Source organism: Alligator mississippiensis, chromosome 14, assembly GCF_030867095.1.
Source record: "Alligator mississippiensis isolate rAllMis1 chromosome 14, rAllMis1, whole genome shotgun sequence".
In the NCBI taxonomy this organism is placed as follows: domain Eukaryota; kingdom Metazoa; phylum Chordata; order Crocodylia; family Alligatoridae; genus Alligator; species Alligator mississippiensis.
The window spans coordinates 9,898,421-9,926,215 of record NC_081837.1 but is presented as its reverse complement, the minus strand read 5'-3'; the positions used below and the strand labels follow the sequence as shown (position 1 = coordinate 9,926,215).

At 39.5% G+C, this 27,795-nt stretch overlaps 1 protein-coding gene across 9 annotated transcripts; it reads left to right on the top strand.

The window, feature by feature from the left end:
* The first annotated feature begins 103 nt into the window (after positions 1–103).
* On the top strand, positions 104–27,570 carry RABGEF1 (RAB guanine nucleotide exchange factor 1). Of its 9 annotated transcripts, none has more exons than XM_019493344.2 (11): positions 104–193; positions 11,684–11,869; positions 14,378–14,544; positions 15,582–15,701; positions 18,031–18,051; positions 18,650–18,816; positions 20,877–20,958; positions 22,159–22,291; positions 22,714–22,805; positions 23,753–24,009; positions 25,315–27,570. In XM_019493344.2, the coding sequence occupies exons 2-11, from the start codon at positions 11,691–11,693 to the stop codon at positions 25,711–25,713; spliced, it is 1,617 nt and encodes a 538-aa protein (XP_019348889.1). In that variant the 5' UTR covers positions 104–193; positions 11,684–11,690; the 3' UTR covers positions 25,714–27,570. The 9 variants fall into 9 exon arrangements, with proteins under 9 accessions (XP_019348889.1, XP_019348886.1, XP_019348891.1 ...); XM_019493341.2 differs by having other exon boundaries at positions 18,647–18,816; XM_019493342.2 differs by lacking the exon at positions 104–193 and adding an exon at positions 5,884–6,376 and having other exon boundaries at positions 18,647–18,816.
* The last annotated feature ends 225 nt before the right edge of the window (positions 27,571–27,795 follow it).

Genomic DNA, 27,795 nt, shown 5'->3' with positions numbered 1-27,795 from the left:
CAGGGCGCGGCTGGCTCTGGAATGCGGTGACGTCACAGCCCCGCCCCTCCGCTCCCCTCCCCGCCGCCAGCTGTCACCGCGGAGGGGCGTGATCGGAAGTGACGCAGGCGCTGCCGTGTGCGCAGGCGCAGCGGGGGGAGGGGAGCGCGGGGCCGGGCTGAGGGGACCTGTCTGCGCCGCGACGGTCGCGCAGGTGAGTGGGGCCGGGCCCGGGGCATCGGTATCGGTATCCCCATCCCCCGCCTTTCTCCCGCACCGGGGTGAGGTGTCCGCCTCCCTGCTGAGGGGCAGAGCCGGGTCAGTCCTTCACGGTCGCCGTCGGGCCGGCCTGGCAGACCAGACCGCTGCGGCTGCTGCTGCTTAGGAGCCCAGCCTGAGCCGGCTGGTGTCTTGGGGGACTGACCTTTCTCAAATCGCAGGAAATAGGTTGTTTTCTGCCCAAAATTTAGCCTTAACCCCTCCTTCCAAATCCTCCCCCCCCAAAAAAACCTCCCCAAAACAAACCAATCAGGGCTCATGGGTGGAGGTGATCTCTTGTATGAGACCAACAAGATTTTTGCACAGCGAAATTCTTAAATTGCAAGCTTTTGGGGCACAAATGCACACACATATACACACGCGCACACATGCATGTGTGTGTGTGTACGTGTGCACACGTGTGTGTGTGTGTACGTGTGCACATATAATGTTAAGGTTTTTTTTTTACACCCATCCATAGTTTTCAGTATTTGCCTCCCCTCCCCCCCCCCCAGACAAAACAAAACAACCCCCCCCTGGCCCAGACATGGATCCGTTTTGATTAAGATACTTCCTTCTTGGAAAGAGAAGTCCTGGACAAACGCAGTGACCGAGAGCGGTTACAAAAAGCCTCGTCAGTGTCCGTGGATTTTGTTCGCTCTTATTTTTTTCTTTTAATGCCACAAATATTCCCAGCTGTATTTCATGTTCATGTTTTAGACTGAAAAAAACCCAAGTATTTCATGACATCTTCACGACCAGGACTTCGCCTAAGGCTAAATTAAGTTATTAAAAATGGATCGCGCGTCAGGCGTCGGAGAAAAAGATTGTGAAAGTTTCCTTGGGTTAGAAATGAAAGTTCGTACTTAGTAAGATTTCACAGGATTTGCAAAAAGCTTGTGGTCTAATAAAAGATATTGCCTCTATGCATGAGCCCCGATAGCTTTTTCCTCTAGACCAGTACGGCTACAATCGGGATGTGCGACCCCAAAAAGCCACGCACTTAGTGCTGTGAAGTAATATAACCGCAAGTCTGAAAACTGAAGTCCTCTGTTTAAGCACAGAGCAAGTGTACTTTGCTTTTGGGCAGCTGTAGTGCAAGTTGGTACCTGCAGTTGCTGCCTGCCTGCTTCAGATCAGATCCTCCCAGGTTGCACAGCCCAGCCCTTCAAAACCGGTTTGGTGCAACCCTGTGCGCTTGCAGCTTCAGCTGGTTTTCCTAACAAGGTTGCCAGTTGCAGTGGTGGCTTTTGTAGTGCCAGCAGATGCGAGTCCTGGACTGGGAACCTCTGCTGATCTGGGCCAAAACTGAACTATTTTTGAGATAGAAAAGTGAAGTCTCCATCCTCAGTTTCCAAGTGGTTTTTAACGCATGGATTATTCTGACAGGCTTTTGAGAAGTTGCTCATTCAAGGTCAGCATTTCCAAGGGATAAATACAACTTCCTTAAAGGCAAGTTGGCTGCGTAAAACCTTTCAAGCTGATTTTTTTTTTTTTTTCCCTAAGCAAGATGTTTGAATTTTGCAGAGGGTTCACCCAGATTGCAAGACGCTTTTGACCCAGAGGAAGTATGGCAAATGTTGATATACCGAAAGGAGTCTAGATTAAGTTTTAAATCTTTCCAAGGGGAGCTGATGACAGTTGTTAGAAGTTAGAAATTGTTATCATTTTGTAGTATTTAATACATTTGAATGCTTTCAAGCATAGATGAAATGGCATGATTTCAGAGCATTTATACTGCCATATTATGGGGCACTTATTCTCTCATAAATACTTAAGCATTGTTGTTGACCAAGAATGGTATCCAGCCTGATCTTAGAGATCCTTAGTGATCCATTTTACTAACTTAATTTAGGTTTATGCGAAGTCCTGGTCACTAAGATTCTTTGAAATGTTTTTTTAGTCTGAATCATTAACATTAAATATAGCTGGAAACATTTGTGGAATTAAAAGAAAAAAGCTAACAATGTACACATAGGTGAATATGCAATATTTTGGAATGTTCTTGGTTTCTAAGTTTGTAAAGTACTCCTTCTCTTTCCAAGAAGGAAGTATCTTAATTAAAATGGATATATATCTGTTCTGGGGGCTAGGAGAACACTGAAAACTATGGATGGGTGCTTTAAAATGTAATCACAAATTACTGGACTCACAGAAGACTTTTCAAAATCCATATTCAGTGTTAGGAATTATGTAACAGTCTTTCTATCATTTACCATAAAGTCCTTTATTATGCCTGTTCTCCTTGTCATTATTGTATTTCTTATGACCTAAGTAAGTCATCAGTCTGTCATATAAAATCATGCTTGTTAAGTGCCATGAGTATCATGGCAGGTGCACGTAAGCATAATGCTTCAGGATTTGAGTTTTGAATGAAACTCCTTTAAACTACTTTACTTTGTATTCAACTGAGGAACTGATATTTTTATTTTTAGCTTTATACTTAACATCAGGAGTGTAATAATTGAGGTTGCATTTAGCAGTCCTGAAGTTTGTAGATAAGTTATAAACTGTAATGGTGAATTGCTTGAATTTCTCTGAGCACTGCGGTAGTGTGATTCATTTGGTGCAGGTTAAAAGAACTTATTGTATTACAAGGCATGAGACTTGAAGGTAAAGATGCCTTGAAATAGTCAGTTAATCCATTAACTTTATTTTTGATCCTCATGATGGAAATTAGTATTCAGCACTACATATGGTATCTGAGACCTTGACGTGGACAAATTTAAATTGTAGTTCAAATTTGCAGCATCTGTACTGGAAAGTGGGTAGTGCTTTAAGTGTAACTTCAAAATCTTTCTTTAGAACTGGAATAAATAGTGAATTAGGTTTACTAGGAATTGTGAGGCCTGATAGCCAGCCAGTACATTAGAAGTAGACTAAAAATATTATGAGGGGATATAACGTCCTGTGTCAAGTATTGCTAAATCATATGTTGCCGTTGCATTTCCACATTATTGAAAGGATTGCATACTGATCTGGGATTATTTTAAAACAGTAGTTGGAGCAAAAGTATGGATTTTGAATGAAAGATAAAATAGTTCTCTCGCTCAATATTTGTCTTCCTGATTAACATGCATTTGATGATGAGTAATAGTATATTAGGAAATAAACATTGTTGCTGTTTATCTAATTACTTAATCAACCACTCTCATTAAAACTTATATTAGGGGTTAATATTGTGCTGGGGTAGGACAAAAAAGGAAGTTGTATTACTAGGTTGGTGGTTTCATATTTTCTGTGTATGATTTGATCCAAGTCATCTAGCCCCTCCTTGCCTTATGAAAGAACTTAACTCCTAGGTTTTTTCCCAAGTTCATACTAATTACATGATTGAACACTTAGTGTTAGGTTTGTGTGTGAATTATGAGTGCTTGAGCACTTACATGACTCACTCATATGCCATGCAGTTTCTTGACTTGCTTTTCTGAATGAATATTTTCATTCAGTAGTAAAATAGTACAATGTCTGACTAGCTAATTCCATCTCAGATGCCAGCTTGTAGTGTTTCAGTTACAGACAATTACTGGAGGATCTTTTGGCTACTTGGAGACGCTGTGAAATAATGACATTGCTCTTTCCCATGGGAGTAGTTGCTGAGATTATCTTTCTTCATTTTGGCAATTTTGGTTCTCTTGCATCTTGGTGTATCTGGAGGTATACCATTTTTCCTTTGTATGCAATGATTAATTTGTGAAAATTGTCCACCATCACTTTAGCATTAGTTCAGCTCCACATTGCTGGCCGTATGGCCATGTCCAGGTGATATGTGGTGCCGCACACTCGTCTCTGGTGCCACATACCGCACATTCAGGCATTGCATGTACTACTACCTTGCAGTGCAGGGGCAGGGTTTTGACCCCTGGAGATCCAGGAGTCAAAAAAAACCTACACAGAAAAAAAGCAGGGTCACACACATGGAGGTGGCTCACGTGGAGGCAGCGCATGCTGCCCAAAACCAGATCCTGGCCAGCTGGAGCCATGCTCCAAACCGCAGAAGCACTGCGGCTGCAGCTTGCCCGGCCCCCAGGATCCCAGGTAAGGCTGCTGGGCCCAGTGCAGTTACTGGCCCCAGCCTCCCCTACCCCATGTGAGGTAACCTGCTGCGCATCAGAGGGCTCATGGCACAGGTGTTCCCCAGGGACAACTAGCAGAGGCACAAAGTGTCCTGCTGCTGATTTTCCCCAGGGAACCAAATGTCCGTGCTTATCTGGACACAACCTATGACTGTTAGCACAGAGTGACTGCTGGTGCTTACTGTTGTGTTATCTAGTCTAGACATCTGGTTTAGGTGGGATTTGACAATTTCTTAACAAAGGGTAGTGAAGACTCTTCTAAACTAGCACTATTTCTACTCTACAAATTGTGAGTGACCTGTGTGGGATTGGTAGGCTTTTTGTTTTAAGATGCAGCTTTATAGAAAAAGCAATGTGATCTGTTTTATAGTTACATGTATGGTTTTAAAGTGTTGAAAGTACATTTTGAACTAGTGGAGGTCCCACCTGAAACCCTTCTCATGTTATGCGAGTCTAATCTGCCATTCTGCCACTAGTAAGTATGTGAAGAAACAGCTGATTATTTATCATATGTGTATGCAGTCTTCCTTGGTTTCTCTTCCTGGTGTGAGTTTTAAAATGTTAAAATGCCAGAACCATGATAATGAATTGGTTTAAATGTTTTTGCTTCAGGCATTCAGAATTGTTTCAGAATAAGTTTTCTGATTATTTCTAATGGAAGGATTAACATGGTAGTAAGGGGTTAATAGCGTTGTGGGGATTTAGACCATGGAAATGTAGGATTTGATCAGAGCTGCTTAATGGAATCTGCATGGATTGTCTCTAAGGAACATGATAGAAGCCAAGAGAATACTTTTAAAACTCTGCTTCTTTCTGAAGAGACAGAGAGACTGGAAGAGGGATTCAGGAGTTCATAGACAAATGTGCTAGGCATCATGGTGTTTTTTTGCTGTTTGGAGTTGCCAGTATTAAAGACTAAGGTACACTTAGTGTGCTTAGTGGAATGCCAAGAACATGGTTTCTCTTCTGCTAACCTCTTATGTTTGCATTCCGTATGCATCTAAAAATAGGAAACCTTTTGTTTCAATCTGTGTAACTTTGATACCACTGTTGGCTCTGCTGCATTCCTATGCAGACATATGCCACCATCATCAGCATGTATGCCCTGACTCTTGATGCTGCCGATGAAACCAAGGAGGAATTCTATGCCCACTTTGACCAAGTCCTTTCTGACATTGTGGAGGGAAACAGACTTATTCTTCTTGGTAATTTCAATGCTAGAGATGGAAGGAACTCTAACCTCTGGAACAAAACCATTGGCAAGAAAGGAGTAGGAAAGGTCAACTCTGGTGCCATTGTCCTCTTGACCAAATGTGTAGAATGTGGACTCACCATCACCCACACCCTGTTCCACCAGAAAAACAGGCACAGGACCTCATGACATCACTCATGATCTAAGCATTAGCACCTGATTGATTATATCAATGTCGATGCCTAGGATTGCAAACATGTCCACATCGGGAGCTGACAATTGCTGGAGTGATCACTGACTCATCTGCTTGGTTATGTCATTCAGACTGGCTCCTAAACAACAGCTGCAGCAGAAGAAATGCCTATGGAAGATCAGTGTTGAAGGACTCGAAGACCCAAGCAAGCAACACCCTCCTCCGGTGCCTGAATGAGAAACTGTTGAATTCCAATAAGCAACGATGGGAAAATGTCAGGAGCTTGTGGGGTGCCCTCAAGGCTACTATCATCAGTGCCTGTGAAGAGACGTTTGAATTGTCTTCCAGAAAACATAAGACTGGCTTGATGAGAACGACCAGGAGATCCAAGAGTCGATTGACTGCAAGCGCAAGCCGAGTAAAAGAAATTGGACCTTTGCTTTGGCTTGTTGGACATTCAAAGGAGGACCCATGATATGAAGAACAAATGGGGGGAAGACAAGGCTAAGGAGATTCTCCATCTTGCTGACATCCATGATATGCGTGGTTTCTTTAGTGCCATCAAAGCTGCAGTAATTGAAGCCCTGTATTCACACGCAGCTCAGATTTTGACTATATGCCAGTTACAACTGACACTCGTATATCAAGAGGTACCGTCAGGCAGAGGTGCTACTGAGGGTTTGTTGTTTTTTTTTAATTGCTCAAACTTCTGTATCAACTGAATGTGCCTATTGAGTATTGATTGGCTCTTTTTGATGAAAGCACAGTGGTTTGCTACACGCAATATTCTCACACATAAGTAAAGTTCAAAGTGAAAGAGCTTTTGGGTGGCAGGAAAGAGTAATGCTATGGAGATTTCGACTTGTACCAAAGTAGCAAGCGTGTTATTTAGTGATGTTGTGTTTAGTCTGAAGTTTATAAATAGTTGCCCTATAGTCTCACTAAACAAATGTTGTGGCAGGGGGAGGAGGGAGAAAATTTACAGTAAGTAAGTATGTCTTTTCTACCTTGTTTATTTCATCTTCCTTTGTGTATTGATGTTTCATTGTCTTTGTGTACTGGCATGTATCATCATTGCTCCCTTTTTTCCTTGAACTCAAGAAAAGAAAAGGAAAAAAGGCACTATATGAAGTACAAAGCCAGTTCCCAGTTACACCACAAAGTTATGATACACTTATTTGGACATTTTGTTATATGTGTAACTATCTGAACTCAGAAAAGCTGCACAACTGGGCTCTTCCATCTTTAGAGATTTTTGGCAGTGTAGCTGCCCGATTATACCTGTTGAACAACCCACATGCATTTGCAGCACTTCGGGTATTGTACAAATAAATGCAAGTGGCTATGGCTTGTAACTGGAACAGTGCACACTGATGTAGCTGTCTCTAACACGTAGTTTTTCTCACTGTGCTCATCTGAGTACTCAAGGCAGTAAATACTTGGTCTCTTTCTTTTCCAATCCCAAACCTGGAATAGCGAAAGTAAGCTATGATGCCTAGCACTGTTACTGTTCATTCAGATGCTCCTGGGTAAACCATACTTATGCCTATGGTGATCTGGTATATTTGTTTTGACTCTCTTGCAATGTATATGAAGGCTTGAAGGAGAGCTTGAAGGCTGGCTGCATCACAGAGAGGGCCTTGATGTAAAAAGAAAGTTGTAAGATCAGCTCTGAGCAAGGTATAAGGGGAAAAATAAATGATTAAATTAAAAATCAGGTTTTTAAAAACGTAAAAACTCCATTTCCTTGATGATTCTGAAAATGTAGCTCAGGATGGTGTGCCTTGTTATAACTGATCTGGGTTCCCTGGGGAGGCCAGGACAGTCCAGCAGCTTGAAGGGAAGCTCTTTATTATGACATTTGCAAGGAGGGCATAGGAGGGTGGAGTTTCTGCCTTCACAGCACTTCTGCTGCTGCTGTATGTTTAGAGCAGACCTAGTGGAAATGTACCAGAGATGTTTTCACCTTTGCAACAGAGATGCAGTGCTTCTCAGGTTCCTGACTACTAGAGGAGTGTGCATGAAGAGCACTGAGTACCTGATGTAGGATGGCTGGCTAGCATCAATGGAGTGTGCCATTGCGACTTGCACCACTTCATTCTTCTTCATGGCCCTCTGCTGCTTCATGATTACGTTTTGACCTGAGTGCTTCCATTACCTGAAGACAAGGAGAAATCTTTCTTGTTTCCCTTTGATATCTCATTGCTCAGGCAGCAGGGAAGCTGCCCAGAACACTGTTTGCATCTCCAAAGTCCATGCAAGTTGAATTGCTTTTTTTCATTGCACTGAGTCACCATCTAAAATGAGCTTCAGGCAGCCATTGCTTTTGTTCATTATGTTCATCCAAATACAAGTAAAGGGCCCAGTTGTGCCAACGTAGTAGAGGAATAATCCTAGAACTCAAAATGGTAGCTTTAAAAAAAACCAAACCAAAACAAAAACCCCCCCCACTGTGATCTCTTTGACCTTCAGGCACCCAGCCCCAGTAATAATCTTTTCCTAGGAATGGTAGTAGATTTGTATAATGCAGCAGTTCAGTTGTGCTCTTTATTTTATTAAATGAATAGTTGATTTCTTGAGATGGAAAACTAACTTCACATAAAGGCGGATATGCAGAAAAACTGACTTGGCTACAGATAATTTTCATTATAAATGAGATTGTTGGGGGCGGGGGAAGAATAAAAAATGTAGGCAAAGTAAGAAAAATCTGTCTTATCTTGAAGTGTGGCAGACAATATGTTCATATTGATTCAGGGTGACCTCTTTAGTTCCTGGATCCAAAAAACTAACTGTAGTTTGAGATGTTTAAAGGAAGGGAGAAAAGAGAACAGTTTAGTATTTCAGTGACTTGGCACTGGATATTACCCCTTTATGTTTCTCCAGAGAGGGGAGAACACAGGTCTGACTTTCCAGCCTTTTTTCCTACATAAGACTTTCTCAACTAGAGACTCAACTTGCTAGTTTTAAATCCAGATTGTTAAGATTTTGGTTCTGATGTGGTAAAAAGTGTTTGCAGTGTATGGTAAAAGTTCAGTATACACAGAAGGACAGGTTTATCTGAATTGGTGAACTTTTGAGTTTCAGAAAATTGTGAGAGGCTTTGAACCACTGTAGTAGCAACTTGGATATAGAGGTAGAAGCTTTCTGAAGTCAATAGCAATGATGGGGGTTTGTAATAGGGTGGGTCTTTGTTCTGCTTCTCTCATTGTCCTAGATTGCTTCATTGGAGTCTCGAGCATTGCTTCCCCTTGTTAGCAGAAGAAACTTAAGTTTCTGCTTCTAGTTATGGGCAATCATTCCCAAATTTTCTTGTCTTATACTATGATATGTTTGGGGTCTAATGTGAGTTGGCAGCTTGGAATGGTCAAGGAGAACTGATTTAAAACTCCTGTTATAAAAATGTTCTGCATAAAATCTTGCCTGAAAGATTCTAGTAGCTAACAAAGGTGACAGCTTTTCTTGAAAGCTGATTCTTTCTTTTAACAAGGAGCCTTTGTGGGAAGCAGTCAAATGTCAAATGAAAACAGTGCAGATAAAATTATTGCTCGTGCAGTTTGAAAAACCACGCTTGGTTAAGAGAAGCCTCTTCAGTGGAACAGTCTAAAAGGCAGCTGTCCTGTTCCAGACTTTAGTATGAAACTTTAGTTAATTGCTACATTTTTAGGAAGTGGCTTTGGTAATTGAAGAGAATTTGCAGAATTATTCCAGGCTTTCATTACCCCCATTTTGTTGACTTCGGTTAGTTCCTCTGTGCAGCATTAACGTAAGTTTATTTGTAGAGTTAAGAGGGAAGAGAAAGAAGACTGTCTTCATGTTTCACTTTTATTCTTGTGTTACTCAATCAGCTTGATAGCGTGCCCATGTCTGTAATGTAAGGTCCAGGTTGAGTAAATGCAGTTATTTTTGTTTAAGTATGAAATAGCTTTTTCTACTCTCTTCAAACTCATTAGCTAAATGGTTGCCTGTTAAGTGCCAGGAGTCTCAGCTGGATGGTGCTAATTTGTTGCGGTAATTTGTTGCTTTCCCAAAACCAAAACAAAATGAGGAAGGGAGTCCAAACATGAACATTTTTAAGACTAGACCCCTAAACTGACTCTTGTTTAGAGTACGTTGCTTTCATTGTGTCAGAACTCATGGTAGAGGTGATATCTTTTCTTACACCAATTAGATTTTGGTAAAAACATTTCTTTAATTGCAAGCTTTCGGGCACAAACACACTTCTTCAGGCATAGGAGAAAAGACTGTAACAATCTAGTTGGTCTAAGAAAAGGTATCACCTCTGCCACGAGTTCTGATTTCTTTTGTCTCTAAACCAATACAGCTACAACATGGATACCTTTCATTCTGTGTAACTTTTAAAATATATTTCCTTAGCCATCAGGGAAATAATTTAGCCTGAGTCAAAATGCCTGTCATCTTCCTTGCCATCAGACTTTGTGAAGTGATGGCATTTGCTTTTATGTGTTTGTCACTGGTAACATGGTAATACAGGGGAAAATACGTATTGAATGGTGCTGTTAAATAACTAGTGATTTGAAGGTCATTGAAGATGTTTTGTGTGAATGCTTGTTAGTTATGTGCTTATATAGTTTGCTCAGTATTGAGTGTGAGCTGCTGCTCTTGAGTGTTTGTTTGGTAGCCACACATACTGGGACTAGAAGAGCTATTTAAACTAAAGAGAGAAGAACAAATGGGCATAGCTGGCTGTGAATAAATTTGAAGATGGAAATTAGAAGATTTCTGCACATCAAAAGAGTGGGGTTCTGAAACTGCTTCTCAGTAGGAGTAATGGGGGGGCAGAAACAGTAATGGGTTTTCTGACATCAAAGGTGGATCAGTTTAGTTAACAGACTGTAGGCCAGAGTTTCCTGCAGTAGTTTGACTAGGGTTTGACAAAAGGTTCTGACTTTTTGGTTGCAATCTGTGTGGGTGGTAGGCCTATTGGTTCAAACCACAATGGTTGTTTTGCCATAGGCAGCAATCTTTAGTACATAGTTGCTTAGATTTAATGTCATAAGCAATTCTGCACTGGACTTGTACCAAGCAATTTAAATTAGAGTAAGTAATTCAGATTGGAGAACTGCTGGCAGCTGTTGGGAAGTTAGCTAGCTGCTCCATCATTGTGAAAAACAAGGACAAGCAGGTATCCCACCAGACCAAGTAAATTGGCACTATTGTTTCCAGTCTGCAGGTTTGAGACAGCCTAAATCCTTTAAAAACAAAAACCCAAAACAACCCAGAGTTTTGTCATTAAATATGCTTGAATTTTTCTTGTTAAAGGTAGCCTCAGAATTGAGGCTTGCTGAGGTCAGTGACATTTGGCTGAAGGTGCAGCTCTCTGCCACCATGTCTATAGAAAGATTGTATCTCTATAAAGTAGCTGTCTTCAAGCATAAAAGCAATTAGGGAGGTACAAGTGTTAACATGACTATGTACTAATATACAGCAGAGAATATTTGCTCTCTGAGATAATGACTTCCTGGTTTGACTCTTCAGCCTAGCTTTGGATTTAGACTGTGCTTGTCTCTGATTTCAAAAGTAATAATGTAATAAAGATAGTTTGTTTGATCCTCTACCACCTTGTGCAATCACTTTCAGGCAGTTATTCCTTCGTGGAAATGGAACATTCTTCTTTAGTAGCATTTTACCCTGCAGGCTGATGCATTTATACAAGGGGAAGAGTGAAAAATCAGGCCTGCTCTTAAATAGCTGTCTTGCATACTGCCCTTTAAGTTAACCAAAGCTGCGCAAATTGTGTAAATCCTGTCGTGTTTTGCTACTGCCTGGTGAGAAGCCCAAGTAGTTGTGGGTGTTCTCAAAGGGGAAGAAGCCGTTTCCCTTCTGATTAAAACGTAGGGTAGCTTGTGTATAATGGAACAAATTCATTTTTTAAAATATTTACACTTTATTGTAACATAGGCAGGGATTTTCTTTAGCAGTCTGCTAGCAAGTTTTCCTCTCTCTAACCCTTTTCTCTTTCAACAGGAAGAAAATGAGCCTAAAATCTGAGCGCAGAGGAATTCATGTTGATCAGTCAGAGCTACTATGCAAGAAAGGATGTGGTTACTATGGGAACCCGGCCTGGCAGGGCTTCTGCTCCAAGTGTTGGAGAGAGGAATATCATAAGGCCCGGCAGAAACAGATTCAAGAAGACTGGGAGCTGGCGGAGCGGTAAAGACCCCCTTAGTTTCTTTCCCGTGTGAAGTAGGATGGCTTTCTCAGATGTTCCTGTGTTCCAATTTGACTCCTTCTTGCTCTGGTCATCTTCAGTAAGATGGTTGCTGGAGGAGAGAAAAAAAGGAAAACAGATTTCTTATGTCTAGGCAGGCATTGTTTGTAACCTTTTTTTGGCATAACTTAGAAGGGCATTGCAATGTGGAGACTAGGAGGAGCTAAAGAACAGTAGATACTTGTTAAGTGCCTCATCTAAACAAAAAATCTCTTGTTCATGAGCTATTCAGTTTGGCAGGCTGGAAAGGACGGTTTTTAGTTCAAATAAAATTCTTTTTTTTCCCTTTCTTTTTTTTCCCCTGAGACCAATTAAATTATAATTATACTTTATTGTTTAATTTTTTTTTTTTTTTGTCCTGCCTATATTCAAGGCAAGAGGCAGATGTTGTCAGTCACTGACGATCACATTTTATCTAATGTAGAACATATGACCATCAATGTTCTTGGGTTTTACCAGGAGTTAACATCCTGTTTCAGCTTTAGGTATTTACTTTTCTAGTTGATGAAAATACCCATCTTGTTTGCTAATTCCCTGATCCCAAAGATTTCGTGTTCAATTAAAAAAAAAGTTTTAAAAAGAAAACGTGTTTTCTTTACTGCATAGTTGAGAGGCATTTCATATTTGCTACCTGTCATTAAGACAGGATTCTTTCAAAGGTGGGTATCATGACACCTGCTCTGGAATTTGCCACATCCTGCAGATCTTCTACTGTGCCGTGCAAAGGGGCACTGTAATTAGCTCTTTTTTCATGGTGCTTGGCATAGATAAAAAGAATCAACTGCTGAAAGGGGCAGGTAGGAAATGTAATATTCATTTTAGAGCAGTGTCCAAGCACCACCGATGCGGGAATCCTTTCCAAGAAGGCACTGCTCAGCGGGAAGGGACAACCTTCAGTGGTTTAGTGCAGTAAATGCACAGGACTTTAGAGCCGGAGTGCCAAAAACACCTGAACCCTAACCCACACCTAGACTTAATGTGATAGGGGCAGACTGCACGGAAGCTTCAAGGGGCCTGATCAATTGGCAGCAGCTACACATGCACCCCCAGGCGGATGGAGGGGCAGAGGCCATAGTTGCGCTGTCCTGGTCCCTTACTTGCCCTGCACCTTGAGATGTGTGCAGTTGCCACTTGCACAGAGCCAGTGTCAGGTCTCTGGAGCCCAGTGCACTTGTTTTCAGCCTTTCAGTTGCCTGCCACAGCTGGCCTTTGCTCTGCACAGTTGTGGCAGGAAGCTGGCAGGCTGCACACAGCTGTACTGGGCTCCAGACCACTGACACTAGCTCTGGTGGTGGCATCCACCTGGTGCAGTTGCTAAGTGGGGGGAGGGGAGAGGCTGGGCAGGTGCTGCCAGCTGCAAAGCCTAGGCTGCTTGTAGCAGGCCTTGTAGCCTCCTAGCCACGTGCTTTGAGCAGCCAGGGCTTGGCTGTGGCATGCTGAGCAAAATGGTCTCATGTGCCCTGCTCATGCTCTGGCACATGTTCTGTGGGTTACTGACCCCTGCTTTAGAGTGTAAGGAAAATACAGTTCCTGCTGCAGAGATTATAACTACAGGGACAAGCTGCAGCCCAGCCTCAGCAGTCGCTTGGAGTTTAAGGAAAAGTAAGCCAACCTCTTTGTTGTTCTGCATGGACTATGCATAATGTTGAAGTCTGCACAGGAAGAAAGGTGTCCTCTGAAGAGTTAGTATGCGTCCCTCTTCCTTGCAATTTATGTAGGTTAGAAAGATAAATTTAAATCCAACTAAAACACCAGCCAGTCTAGCTTTAAGAAATGGGCTTTACCAGGCCTAGAAGGAAATTGTAAGGCTGCTTGTGACTCCCAATATGCTCTTAGGGAAGTATATTTGTGTGCTGTGTCACTTATTCAAAGCAAAGTCCTGGCTTGACCTTAAATAAGGTAAGTGTAACAGGAGGAGGGTGTAGGGGTTGCAGGCAACTAAAACAAAGGAAGGATTACTTGAAAATTAAGAAACTTTTTCAGGAAGAAAGACATCGTAAGGTAGATGAAGATGGTGACAGTACAAAGCATAACTTTGACAGAAGCTGTGAAACTCTGAACGGAAGCAGGCAATGAAGCGAATAGTGAGATAGTAAGCATATAAGCAGATGTGAAAGCATAAAGGAGGGTAAGATTATATGGTATCTCGTTAGTGAGGAATTAATGTGGTAAAGCAGTAAATGAAGACATTCATGGCAAAGTTTACAGGAGAGGAAGATGACTGTGGCAAAGATTTTGTGAAAGATGGTACGGTCAGGTAGGAGACAGTTGCACCGATGCTTGTACTGTGATAAGCAGGAGAGCAGACATTTGGTAGAAGCAGATATAAGTGGTATAGAAAAAAATTGGAAGACTCTGTAGGGACCCTGTTGATAGGAAGGATAGTGGCTAAATTAACTTAAACCTTGAAGCTAACCAGGAAAAAAGAACCTAACTTCCTTTAATTCTAGGCTTCAGCGTGAAGAGGAAGAAGCCTTTGCCAGCAGTCATAGCACACAAGGGGCACAGTCTCTCACCTTTTCCAAGTTTGAGGAAAAGAAAACCAATGAAAAGACACGTAAGGTGACTACAGTGAAGAAGTTCTTTAGTGCTTCTTCCAGGACAGGAGCCAAGAAGGGTAATCACCTTTATCTTTTTTCCTTTGTAACCATCCTGTACAATGTATTCCTTGTTATGGATTATTAGTGTCAAAACAAAAAATAACGTCAACCTAAATGATGTGCTCAAAAGGCCAGTGTGGTATTTATACTTGAACATCAGGGAAAAGAATGATGGTTCGACTTTTCCAAGACTGTTGTGATAGCAGCGGTTGGGTTGAAGGACTTTGTCTCTGTTGACAGTTTCTGACCGGGATCAGTGATCAGCTGTAGGTACTTTGATGCAGTAGTTTAGGAACTGCAGGGGAGCACTACAAATGAAAATAGGATTGGAAGGATTGGAGTGCTACAAATGAAAATAGGATCCTAAGATGCACTGATGTCTATATGTGCAAATGCTGTGATGAAGCAGCAAATGACACCTCATAATTCTAAAAACTTCAAATGATTTTGTCAAGAAAATAGGAGTATGTCAGCAATGTCTTTTAAAGAAAAAAAAAATTATTGTAACAAACCATGTGTAATACAGCATCTTTAAAAACACAAAAGCAGCATCTGGAGGAGTTTCATGTTTGTTCAGATGTAGAGCCTGCTTGAAAAGGAGGAAAAAATGGCATTGGTGCCTTGCATGGCAATAGCTTGCATGTTTTGTGCGCTTTGGCTTGGGCACTGAATTGTTATGTGAAAGTTTGGATCTGAAGGAGGAACTCCAGAAAGCTTAGCTTCAATCACCCGTGTGTTTTCTTGCTACAGAAAGGTGACATTGCTGGGCCTTGGCTTTGGTGACACTGCATATTTCCTTGAAAAGAAACAAAATATACTTTGCTTTCACTTTGGAGCATGTGCTTCTCAGTGCATGAATGCCAGCTGGCTAAACAAAAAAGCATTAAGTCACTGAATGTCTTAATTCCTTGCCCTTGATCTAGAACAGCAGCACTCATTCTTTGTTTTCCATGTGTGGTTTTTTGTTTGTTTTGTTTTAATTTTTTTGTACCCTTCGCCTTGTCACTTGACACTCTTGCTCTTGGTGTCTTGCTTGCTTTTGCATTTATTCCAGTGGCTCAAGAGAAAAACCTTAAGCAAGGACAGCTTGGGAGGGAGCGCAATGCTGATAACATTCTCAGGGACTTGAAGGAGATATTTACTCCCTCCTGGGAGCTGGCTTCCCCTACTGAAGGTAATGCAGCACAGTGCGAGCAAGCTGTCTGCCTTTTTAGTAAGCTTGTTTAGCTGGGCTTTTAAAAATCTAAACTAGGGTTGTGCCAACTGGAACTTATCCCACTGAATACTAGAGTGACCAGAAAAACAAATCGGTGTGTGAATTTGAAACCAGTATGTATTGGAACTTGTGGTAGAGGTGATATCTTTTATTAGACCAACTAGATTTTTGCAAAAAAAGTCTTTAATTGCAAGCTTTCAGGCACAAGCACCTTTCTTCAGGCCAATATGTTACATTTAGAGAGAGAAAAAAAACTTAAGTTCTTTTGACTTCCATCTTCACACAGTCCTTCAGGAATAGAGTGATAAAAGCCCCCCCCCCCCCCCTTTTTTTTTCCCCCCTGTTTTATTTTTTTTATCTTTTTGGTTTTTTTGTCTTGGAAAAAATGGTTCCAGCTCTGCCTTGATTCAGAGCAGAATCTTTGAAATTTAACACTGTGTTAGAAATGTAGCTTCAGTTTGTATATATATTTTTTCTAATAACTAGAACTAGAACATATCTTCAAATCTTTTGTTCTTCCTGGTCTACGTAACACTCTGCCTTGAAGACAGAATGTATATCTTGCCATATCTACTCTGAAGGACAGCAAGAAAAAAAAAGATAATTTTAATCTCTCTTGTTCTAAAGCTTTTCTGTACCATGGTATTTGGCAATCTGATATGTTCTGGTCTCTAAAGAAATTCTTAAGACGTAGTGTCTTCATTTTGCAGCTTATCCGTCACAAACATGTTTTTGCATAATATAAAAAAAACACTTTTTATATTTTTACCTCTGACTTCAGTCCAAGTAATGGCACAACCATAGTGTGAAGTAGTTGATATGCTAATGTTCTGCTGTGGCACCTATTACCCTGAGTAGAAATGATTAGAAAAGGAGATTTAATTACAAATGATGATTATGCTCCTTAAAAACTGTCCATTCTTTCCTCAACTCTTGGCCGCCTTCTGTATTGTGCTGGCATATCTTTTTGACTAGGCTCTTCCTAACCTGTGCAAGTGGGCTTTTCCTTTTCTGTAACTAACTGTTCTAAGTAGGTAGGTATGCTTCGTTGCAACTCAGTAAGTATTAGCCAAGTTTACTAAAGTTTGCTATTGATGCTGTTTTCTAAAATATGCTATGCAATGAACAATCTGCAGTAAGCTGTCTGAAAGATCTTGGTACTGAGATTAGCAAAATTCCTTAAGTGATAATGTTTTATTATGTTTTCTCATGGTGTATTGCTACTTTAAGAATGAGTAACCTTTTTGTGAAGAATGAGAGCTTTCATTGGCTTGCTCTCTCACTCCATTTTTTTTTTTAACCCCACACTGTGCCTTTATACAGAGATAGGCCATTGACATTTGAGTCAAGTTTTTAATAGTTACAAATGGATTCAAAAGGGGGAAAAAAACTTGTGTTTCTTAAAAGCAGCAGGATGAGGCATTTTTATGGATATTCAGTAAAATTTTATAAGAATTGATGGATGATAGACTTTGGATTAATATGTTTTGAATATTGAAGAAAACCAGTGGCTAACATTCTATGCTAACAATATTAAAATAATAAATGTGTATAATGTACAGCAAATACACTTTCAAAATTAATGAGCATCCTGTTTAAGATGCATGTTCTATACTAACTATTTGTGTACTGTCAAACGTATTTATCTACTAGACCATAGAACAGTAGGCTTGATCATTATATAGACATTGATCTTCTGCTTTGAACTTTCTAGTATGAAGGTTTTAAAAGTCTTTAAAAAAATCTTGCATAGGTGAAAATGAATGGTTTTACCTTTTTGATATTGATCACAACAAATCTTTTAAATACTTGATTCATATGGACAGTAGAGAGTAAAAGTTGACATTACTGCATGAATACTAATGGTGCCTAACTAAATTTCCATCTATAGAAGATTGTATTGATAGGAGTAGACCTGAAGAATTTCAGTTTGGCTAATTCATGCCTGGTGTTCAACCTTGTTAAAATTCCTGAAGCTGCACACTATAAATGAATTTCTTGTAATATCTTAAACGTCTAAGATAGTTGCATTGAATAGTAAATCAAACTGTATAAATATATCTATTTCTTTGAAAGATTCTTCTTCTCTGATTTTGAAGTCCTGCATGTATGGCTATTTAAATAATGTGTTCTTTGTTCTGCATGTTTACAAATGTGTTTGTTTGGGTTGTAGATCTGCTTATATCATGCTGATTAAGAATGTTTTCATGTTTTTCTGTCTCTTCGCTTCTTGCTTTTCATCATGTTCATTTGAATCATCTTACATTCAATCCTTCATTTTCAACAGTGTTGGCTGGCAAACTGAGAGGTGGGTGTGAACTTGGGTGGGAAAGATCATATCAAGTTTGTATATGTATCTTGTATAAAGTACATATTTCCCAGAAGACAAAACATGCTTATGTTAATATATACATATATAGCTTTGTGAACTTGTCCTGTGTTTAAACCAAAAAAAATACTGAGTGTTCCTGCCCTCTGTTGGGCTGCAAACATGTTTCTGAACACAGATAAGGTGTTTCTACTCTGATTGGAACCCAAGGCCAAAATCTCATCTACACTTCGGTTCTTTATACTGCTCTGGCAAAAAGAGGCCTTTAAGTGAACGTATAAATACAACTTACATGCACTTTAGGGCTCCTTATAGCATTTTGAGAGTGCAGATGTGCTGCTCATGTAAATGCGAATCTGGCTGTGCATATTTGTCATTTCCCAGTTGAATAGTCACTTTTTATGGTTGTGCTTAATGATGTTCAGCATCTCACTGTTAATCCCATTCAAAAAAGTGGAATATTTATCTTTATAAACTGTAATAATAATTCAAATTGGGCTTCTGTCATGCTGTAATTGTTGTGTTATGATGCTCTGACCAGCCAGTTTAACCTGTTGTTTTTAAATTTTCCCAGCAGAGATTCAGGAAGCTAAGGCTCCTAGCCCTTCCATAAACAGGCAAGCCAGCATTGAGACAGATCGAGTGTCCAAAGAGTTCATAGAGTTTCTCAAGACCTATCATAAACCTGGTCAAGATATTTACAAGCAGTGCAAAATGTTTCTGGAAGCAATGCATCACAAAAGGGTAGGTGTGTTGTGTACGTTGTATAAATGACAGTTAAAACAAGTGACTTGGAACCCAAAAGTGTCCATCAGTGGTGCCAGTCTAATTTCTTCAGTTATGAACATGTATACTTTTAAGACTTGTGTGTAATTACAGGTTATTGCAAAAACATACTGCATTTTTTTACACAATTGTTGCTTCTACATACCTTCTAATGGTAGAGGCGGAGAAGGATGAAGTTATAATCTTATTCAGCCTTGTTTTTCATTCTCCATGTTGCCTGGGTTATCATAAAAAGAAGTTCTTTATGTTTGTGTAGTCGTATATCTTCTGATTGTTCTGAATTAATTGTGCATAAACCACATGGTGTAAAGTAGGTTTCAGAGTACTTATTTAACATAGATGTTCTTTGTCTAAGTGTAAGAAAGCAGTTCTGAAAACTAATATAAAGCTCATGTCTATGAGAAAAGAATAAAGAGGGGAAATAATTTTGTAAGTTCAAATGTTTCAGGAAGCCATATTCATTTGACTACAAACAGTCAAAATGTGAATTTTGTCAATTCCAGGAAAAAAACTTCCTGTGGATGGATACAGGGTGCCTAACTGTTGTTGATGTAGTGAGGCATACTCAAATCCAGATTGTTATTTGTATTCAGTTTTTTTTACTTTTTGTTTTTTATTTATGGGTAGAATAAGATGGGGAGGAGGGCTGACTGTTTTACTGCTCTACTCCAAAAACTGTCTGTTTTCAGGGAAATGTCATGGCAGTAGCGCCATCTACAGCTGAAGTGATAAAACATTCAGTACTTCATGCTATTTTTGTTTTCTTCTGTTTAGCAAAAGGAGTGGGGCTTGATCTTCAGGCTGCATGGGCTAGCCAAGTGGCATAGGGCCTATCTGGGTCAGATCAGGCCTTGTGCTGCCCATCTGGGCTCCCTGCTGCCCTGCGCACTCAGCCTAGCACTCGAGACCACAGTATCCAGGCCGTGAGTCTCCTTCCAGGTCTGGAAAAACTTGACAGTAGGGGAACAGCAGTAGGCTGCTGTCACTTCCCCACCTTCAAATTCTCGGGCCTGCAAGGTGTCTTGTGGACTGGATGATATCATCCTGTGGGCCAGGGGTGGAGCACTACTGAGCTACAGCAGTGGAAATGGCAAATGATGTTTAAAATCTTCACTATTTCTATTATGCTTTCCTGTCTCTTTCTCACAAGTCAGTTTTAGAAAAATAAGATTTTTATAGTGGGCTTTATTTTGTATGAAAGCTGTAATGATCTTGCTATTTTAAATGCTGCCAGATCATGACACTGATGCCTTAGCTTTCCTGTACTATTTGTAATGCCCCATTTGGGCTCCAAAATTGAGGAAGGTCTGTTTCATTGTGACTAGCATGCTTAAATGTTTAGTCACCTCTTCAGGTATGCCTGATTATCTCATTAAAGCAGTTTGCTCTTGGCACGTGCAGAACTTAAGTGTGTTCCTAATTCCCGTTGGCTTTTAAATGTGTCCTTCATCTCTATTAAAGTTAAATGTATTTAAATGCTTTGTTGAACTGTGATCCAGTTTTAAGAATTAATTTTTTTTGTGTCTGGTTTTCTTTAGTATTCCAAAGTTACTGCCACTGCATTTTCTGTTATGTCTCCATTTCAAATTATTAAAAATATTAACATAGTTAAGTGTTGCAGCTCCTCTGGTGGGTTGCTGAGTACTGTTTCTGTTTTAGAAATGAGAAAATTAAAGTGCAGCAAGATCAAGTGACTTTCTTTAGGTCATACAACCCACACTCTGAGCACAAGTTCCATCTTTTTACTCGTTAAATTTTTTTCATAGTTTTCTGCAGTATAAATACAAACTTGTCTTCTGATTGAAATGCCGAGACAATGTTTATCTTGCTTTCTTGGTTCAAATTAGTCTTTGATATTAGAGACAAAGTGGCATACGCAGTGGTGTTGCTTATAATGAATTTGTGTTCTGTTGCTGGTGTTAGATCTTTTCTGTGAAAGGATAAGCAGGTGACTTACATTCCCTTTACAACTGGTGTGATACTGTTGCCTTTCACTTATGGTCAGTCTTCTTTTGTAGGAATTAAGTATTGAGGAACAATCTGAATGTGCCCAAGACTTCTATCAAAATGTAGCAGAGAAATTACAGACCCGTTGGAAAGGTAGCAAGCATTTCTTTTTCTTGTGTTGTTGCTGAGACAGTATAATTTTGGAGGGAGGGCTACTTGCATCATCCCTCAAACCAAACATCTGAGCCCTCATGAGACTTAATTTTTAATAGTCAGTGCTATATTTAGAGCTCCTCCCAGCAATCGTACTACACTTCAGTTTCTGTCAGCTCCTGCAATTCTAAAAGCCATAACAATAGAGAAAGCAGTAAAAAACCAAACTATTGTGTTCCACCAGTAGATTATTTATGTTGCTGACTACTTTTTATGCATTATGTGTGGAAGTGGCACACCTTAACTATGATACCACAGACGGACAGGGAAAGTAAATGGTCAGAGTTATAAGCAGAGCAGAGACCTACATGGGCCTGCAAAGGCAACTCTCCTAGAACTAACAGTTTTATACCTTAACCTATAGTGAGTTTATCATGTACATCTAATTTATTTCTGTAGCATTCTCAATGCTTGAAATAGGATGCCATGAGAATATAGTTCAACACCCACCATCATGTAATTACTCTTAAAGGTGAACCTTCTCTGACTCCAAATAGTTGCACAGAGGTGGAAGTGTGTAGAAAGTTCAAAATGCCTGTAGCTCCGTCCATATTACAAAAATACCTCTGAGTTTAACCAAAGTTAAAATTCATAAGGAAGAATGTACATCTCGTCCCAGTTCCATTGAGCTAACTGTAGGAGGCATACCTTCATTCCTAGCCTTGTTACAAGTCCACATGCTTTGCCTCCCCAAAGGCAGGCAGTCCACAGTTGACAGCAAAGTACATTAAATATCTTAACGAGAAAAACTAACAAGGGGGCACATCATCCCTTCAGGGTCCTACATGAGGTTTCTTAACCAAAATACTCAGCCTCTCTTTAAAGGGACAATCCTGTTTACTCGCCAGTTTCACACTTTGCTGTACACCTGAACATGTCCTTATCTTGCAACATCTACACTCTCCTTTCTTTTACTAAGCAAAATTAAAGCATTAGCTTCTGAGCATCAGTTTTTACTGAACTTAAGAATATTTGCCTAGCTTTGCTGCTGCTGTGGTCAGATGCAGGGAATTTCTTGAGTTTAGTCTGACTTGGTGATTGTGGCTGACTAGCGTGAAGTCTTCAAGCAATCCTGTGGTTCCTTTAACAGTTAACCATTTAAATTACCATGTTCTGGTGGGTGGGTTTGTTACTTTTCAGTGTCCCCTGAAAGAGTTGAAAAAGCAATGGATCAGATTGAAAAATACATCATGACTCGACTGTATAAATATGTGTTCTGCCCTGAAACAACAGATGATGAGAAGAAGGATCTTGTTGTGCAAAAGAGAATCAGGTAAGTGTTTCTGTTCTGAAATAATCTAGAAATCTGAAGTCATAAAATGAATCAGGGCTGTCTATAATAAAAGCAGTATTCTGTACGCAAGAGCGTCAAGCTTATTAACCAAAGGGACTGTGATGGATTGCTTCCATTATCAAAAAGACTTTAAAAGGTATTAACTCCACTGGGTAAACTACTAGTGCAACCTTCTCATACTTGTTGCCAAGAAAACTATATCTGTTATCATTACTATGCAACAACATTGTTTTCCTGGTGGGACCAAATATATTTGATAACAGGATTATTGCCTCTTAACAGAACACACCTCACATGTTATCGTAACTAAAGTTGTTAGCAGTATCTGTTGCAACTGGTCCCAAGTCATCTTAGCAAGTGTGAGTAGTGTCCATTCTCAACAAATTTGTTTCTCTGTGTAGGGCTTTACACTGGGTTACTCCTCAGATGTTATGCGTTCCTGTCAACGAGGACATTCCAGAAGTCTCTGATATGGTTGTGAAAGCAATTACAGGTATTTGACTAGAAATGAGCTATTACAAGTCAATGCTTTGAAGACGCTGAGTACAACTATCTACTTTTTGATAGAGCTTGTTTCCTGCTTTAAACAAGTATCGGCTATCCTGAATATTATACGCTTTATTATTAAGATAAATTAATTTTTTACAGATGAATTAATCTTACTCCTGAAACTTGCATTTGGTTCATTGGTAGTATAAGAAGTGGGTGTGCTGTTAAGCCCATGCTTCCATTAATCAGAAAGAGGTAGTTAAGCTGTGTTAGGATGAAGTCATCTCTACTTTGCTTTCTCTCTGAGTGTGAGAATAGTCCCATCCTTGCTGATTCAGGACCTCGCAGAGTGCCTGTCAGCATGTTTGCCTGATATTTTCACTGTGTACATTGGCAACCAATAAGATCAGGCACATCCTTTGGTTCATATTCTCAAGAGATTCTAGGGAGCACAGCTTCTGTTGTTGAGTTATCTGTTAAAAATGGCTTGCGTTAGGGTTGACTTAAACCACAAACAGGCTAATGCTATTTTTATCCTCCATATTTAGAAACCTTCCTATACCAAAGCCAAAAATGTAGCCACCAGTAGTATAGACCTGCTCTCTGACTCTCTGTGCTACTTGCATTCAAATATCAGTTACAGAGGTCTCTTATCTGCCTTCCTGTGGCCCCTGCCAGAGGTGGGTTCAGTTTTTGAATTTCCAACAGGCTACTTGTATGGCTCTGGGAGTTTGCCATCTGTAAAATAAGAATGTTTTTCCACCTTGCTGTTGTGAGAATAAATTCATGTTTTTTGAGGTGCTCTGAAATTAGCAACGTAGCTTTGATGTGGTATCAAGTGTAGTACAAATTGAAAACTAAACTAGGGTAACCAGGGAACTATTGTACATAGATTTGCTAAAAAGAGAGACTGATATGTGGATTAATTAATTCAAGGTTCTTATCTTACAGATATTATTGAAATGGATTCAAAGCGAGTTCCCCGTGATAAATTAGCATGCATCACCAAATGCAGCAAACATATATTTAATGCTATCAAAATCACAAAAAATGAGCCAGCTTCTGCTGATGACTTCTTACCAACACTTATATACATCGTTCTGAAGGGAAACCCACCCCGTCTGCAGTCAAACATCCAGTATATAACCCGCTTCTGTAATCCAAGCAGGTTAATGACAGGAGAAGATGGCTACTACTTTACCAATCTGGTAAGCACAAGAACAGTAGTGATGCTGTACATTTAAAAGTTATTTCCTGTTTGACTAAGGTGGTCCCAGGAGAGGTGAAGATTTTTTAATATCGCAGGAAGGAAAAAAGTCTAGTCATTCCTCTTATGAAGTGCTGCATTACTGTTCTCAAGCTGTAATGCCTCCTTTCATATCTTCTCTGCTTTTCTTTTCCCTTTCAAAGTTGGGTGAACCAAACAGTGCTCTGGTTTCCTTCTAGTTCTAAAACCTAGATTCTGACCTATCCTCTGCCCATTTGCATTCTTAAGTTTTTTATTTTGTAAGAAAGTAACAAAAAAAAAAAAGTTTGTTTTGATTTACATGAACCTCTTTAAAAAATTAAGAAAAGAGAAAGTGCCAATATGTAACAATATTGAGAGGCTGTCCTGAGTGCCAAACTACTCTTGAACTACCGAGGCTTGATTATGCAACCATTATACATGCAGAGTTTCCATTCAAGTCTGTGAGTGCTTATCATGACAGATCTGCAGGATCAAGCCATTGTGCTTGAAGGGGACGATATTCTGCAAGTCTGAGGAAGTGGGATTCCTTGGGCTGAACAAAACTAGGAGTTTGGCTGGAATTTGTTCAGCTATAAAGGAAAACATTATTTTTATTAAACCATACTTAATGCTTAGTTTGAATCATACATGTTCTTTTCAAGAGTGGGTCATTATTTTTACTTGAGATGCATCTCTCCATACTTACTTTCTCCAAAATGGATTAAATAGTGCAGTGTGAACTTATGTCATAGTGCGATGAACTATCCTGCAATTGATCCATGCATCCTTTTGTTCTGCTATCCTAAGCTTTAAACTACTGTTCAGCTTCAAAATGCAGTGACCCAGTAGTAGCACTAAAACTCCTTCATTCAGTCATATATGCATAGTTGGCCTCTCCAGCTGAGATCTGATGACCTGATTGGATCTTGTATTGCTGTCATTTGCTCTTTCTATTTCTTAAATTAAGTTGCTTTCATAGTTGTGTTTCCCCTCACTGCTTTTTGCTGCCTGTTGTTGTTTTTTTTTGAGCTGGAAGGGGGGTGGAAGGAAGAGGTTGGTTTGCTTCTGCGTAGGGGGTTTTTTGTTGGGGTTTTTTGTTTTTTTTTTAGCAGGGCACACAGAGGGGCTTCTGAGGAGAGTGATGGGTTAATGTGTGGTGAGCTAGTGAACCATGAAGCTTGCAATCCGGTTGTTTAAGTAACACCCAAAGAAAAAGACCGGCATGCTGTAGGTTACATCTTGCAAAATACAGCCTGCACTAACACTTACTGTCTTCTATTTCTAGTGCTGTGCAGTGGCCTTCATTGAAAAGCTAGATGCTCAGTCTTTGAATTTGAGCCAGGAGGATTTTGATCGCTACATGTCTGGCCAGACGTCCCCGAAGAAGCAAGAATCTGAAAACTGGTCACCTGATGTATGCCTTGGTGTTAAGCAAATGTATAAGAACTTAGATCTCCTATCTCAGTTGAATGAGAGACAGGAAAGAATTGTCAGTGAAGCCAAGAAACTTGAGAGAGACCTCATTGATTGGACTGATGGGATCACCAAGGAAGTTCAAGATATTGTTGAGAAATATCCATTGGAGATTAAACCAAAAAATCAAGCCTTAGCAGCTATTGACTCTGAAAACGTAGAGAATGACAAGCTGCCCCCGCCACTGCAGCCTCAGGTTTATGCTGGATAAGAAATGATCAGTATTCACTTCAAAAGGAATCCTTTCCGTCCCCTGTTACTACAGCTGCTTGAAAAGGGGAATAAATTCGAGGCAAAATATCAAATAAGTTTAAATCAGTACATTTTTAAAGGTACAGGCTTTTTGTTTTGTGTGTAATAAACTGTATTTATTTTAGTCAGAGTAGGTTTCTATTAGGCTTTTGTGGTTTTTCAAATGAATTTAAATTTTCTACACAAGCCAGTGTAATTTTTAAGCAACACTAGTCCGTTGACAACTTTTTTTCCTGAAAGCTTCCTTCTCAGCATGCACTTATGCATTTTAAATTTAAGTTAAACTGATTATTTAAAAAAAAAAAAAAAAAAGCAGAAATGGAAAGGTACCAATGTTAGTATGAGAATTAATTCTATAGTTGTAAAGATGAAAGATATATTGTAAAATATGTAGAATTGTAAATAGGTTTAAAAAGTTTAATGTTGCAACTTTGCATGGTATCTTGTGTAATTAGTGCAAAACAATATATGAACTTGTCTGTTTTTAGCACCTTCTTAGTTAAATAATTTCACAGTAAGCAGGCAAGTAACTGTTAATACATTTCAGTAGGCTTGATGGTAAAGAGTAGCTGGAGGGAAAATCTTTCTGCAATTGAGATTTGAAAGCTTAACAGTGTCAGAAGTCATACAAACTTGACAGTATCATCGTATTCTTAATCTTCACAATCATTCTTTATAAAAACCCCGTGACATCTAAATATTTTTAAGCATTTAGCCCTGTTTTGTCCAGTAGATGCAGGCATTGCATTTTTCAAAAGGTTTTGAGGCAAGTTTTAAAAGGGGAGGAAAATAATAAAAAAAATTGTACAGACTTGAAACACCGATAGAGGAAAATGGATCAGGAGTTGGGTCAGTGGTAAGACTTCTTTTCCTAGTAGTGTCCCTATATCTTCTTGCCATCTTTCGCTCTTGAGTCATGCTTTGCCTGCCTCTGGACAATCCAGGTATGCATCATATGTTCATATTTTACAGGCTGCTTTACTGAGAGCTTCAGCCTTTAACGGCAAGAAAGAGCACATTAATTTTTTACAAAATTGCACTATTCTGGGCTTCAGTGAGAGTTTTTTTGAGTGATGAAAGTGAACAAAGCTAAGCCTCTGAGCATCAAGTTGGTTAATACAATTAATTACTTCACAAAAGCTTTACATCATTGTGTACCCTTCCATGTGAAGAATAATCTAATGGTTTACTCTTCTGAAAATGTAACCTTACAGTATAATTTTTTATTCCAATGAAACATTTTATATAACTTCTAGTAAATCTAGTCTTCTGTGTCTCGTTTGCCTACCTGTGATATGTAATATTTTCTGAAGATACTTTCCTTTGCTTGGGCTATTGTTAGCCAACATTAAATTTTACCATCAAGGGGAAGAGTTACCTACCTCTTCACGGTATTCCACTGCTTTAAAAATGCAGACACTTCAAAATTTGCACTGCAATAATTTCAGACCAAAACTGTGATTTGTCCTATTTTTAACTGTCAAATTGATGTATTTAACCTTTTGAACTATGCATTCCTAGTGTTTCAGAGGTAATTAGGAACTCACAATTCCCTGCAGAGATGAAGCAGTGATTTAATCAGCTGATCACAGGAAATTACTTCAAGAATAGTTAGTATATCTTGATGGCTCTACTCTTAGACTGTTTAAGACTTGATCAGTGCATACAGTACTCAATGCTGCCAAGTCTCTTTTCTTTACATACACTAGGTGCTAATTCTAATATCCAGGTACCATTATTTCTTTCATTAAAAAACAAACAAACAAACTTTTAGCGACTGTATAAATTGCTGTGTTAAATAAAACCATGTACATAATGCCCTTGTTAATGACTTCTTCAAAAATTCCTCTTGGCTTTCACTGTAATGTCAATTTAGGGTTTAATATACATTTTATTTATATTTTTCTTCATATTTGTAGAGGGGGAGAAATCTTAGCCTTTCAAGTACTGTATATGTTGTCAGAAGATTGTCTACTTGAAAGTCTGAAGGCCTTAACTAGTTTCACTATCTGAACTATTTTTTGCTCTTACAAAGAGACCA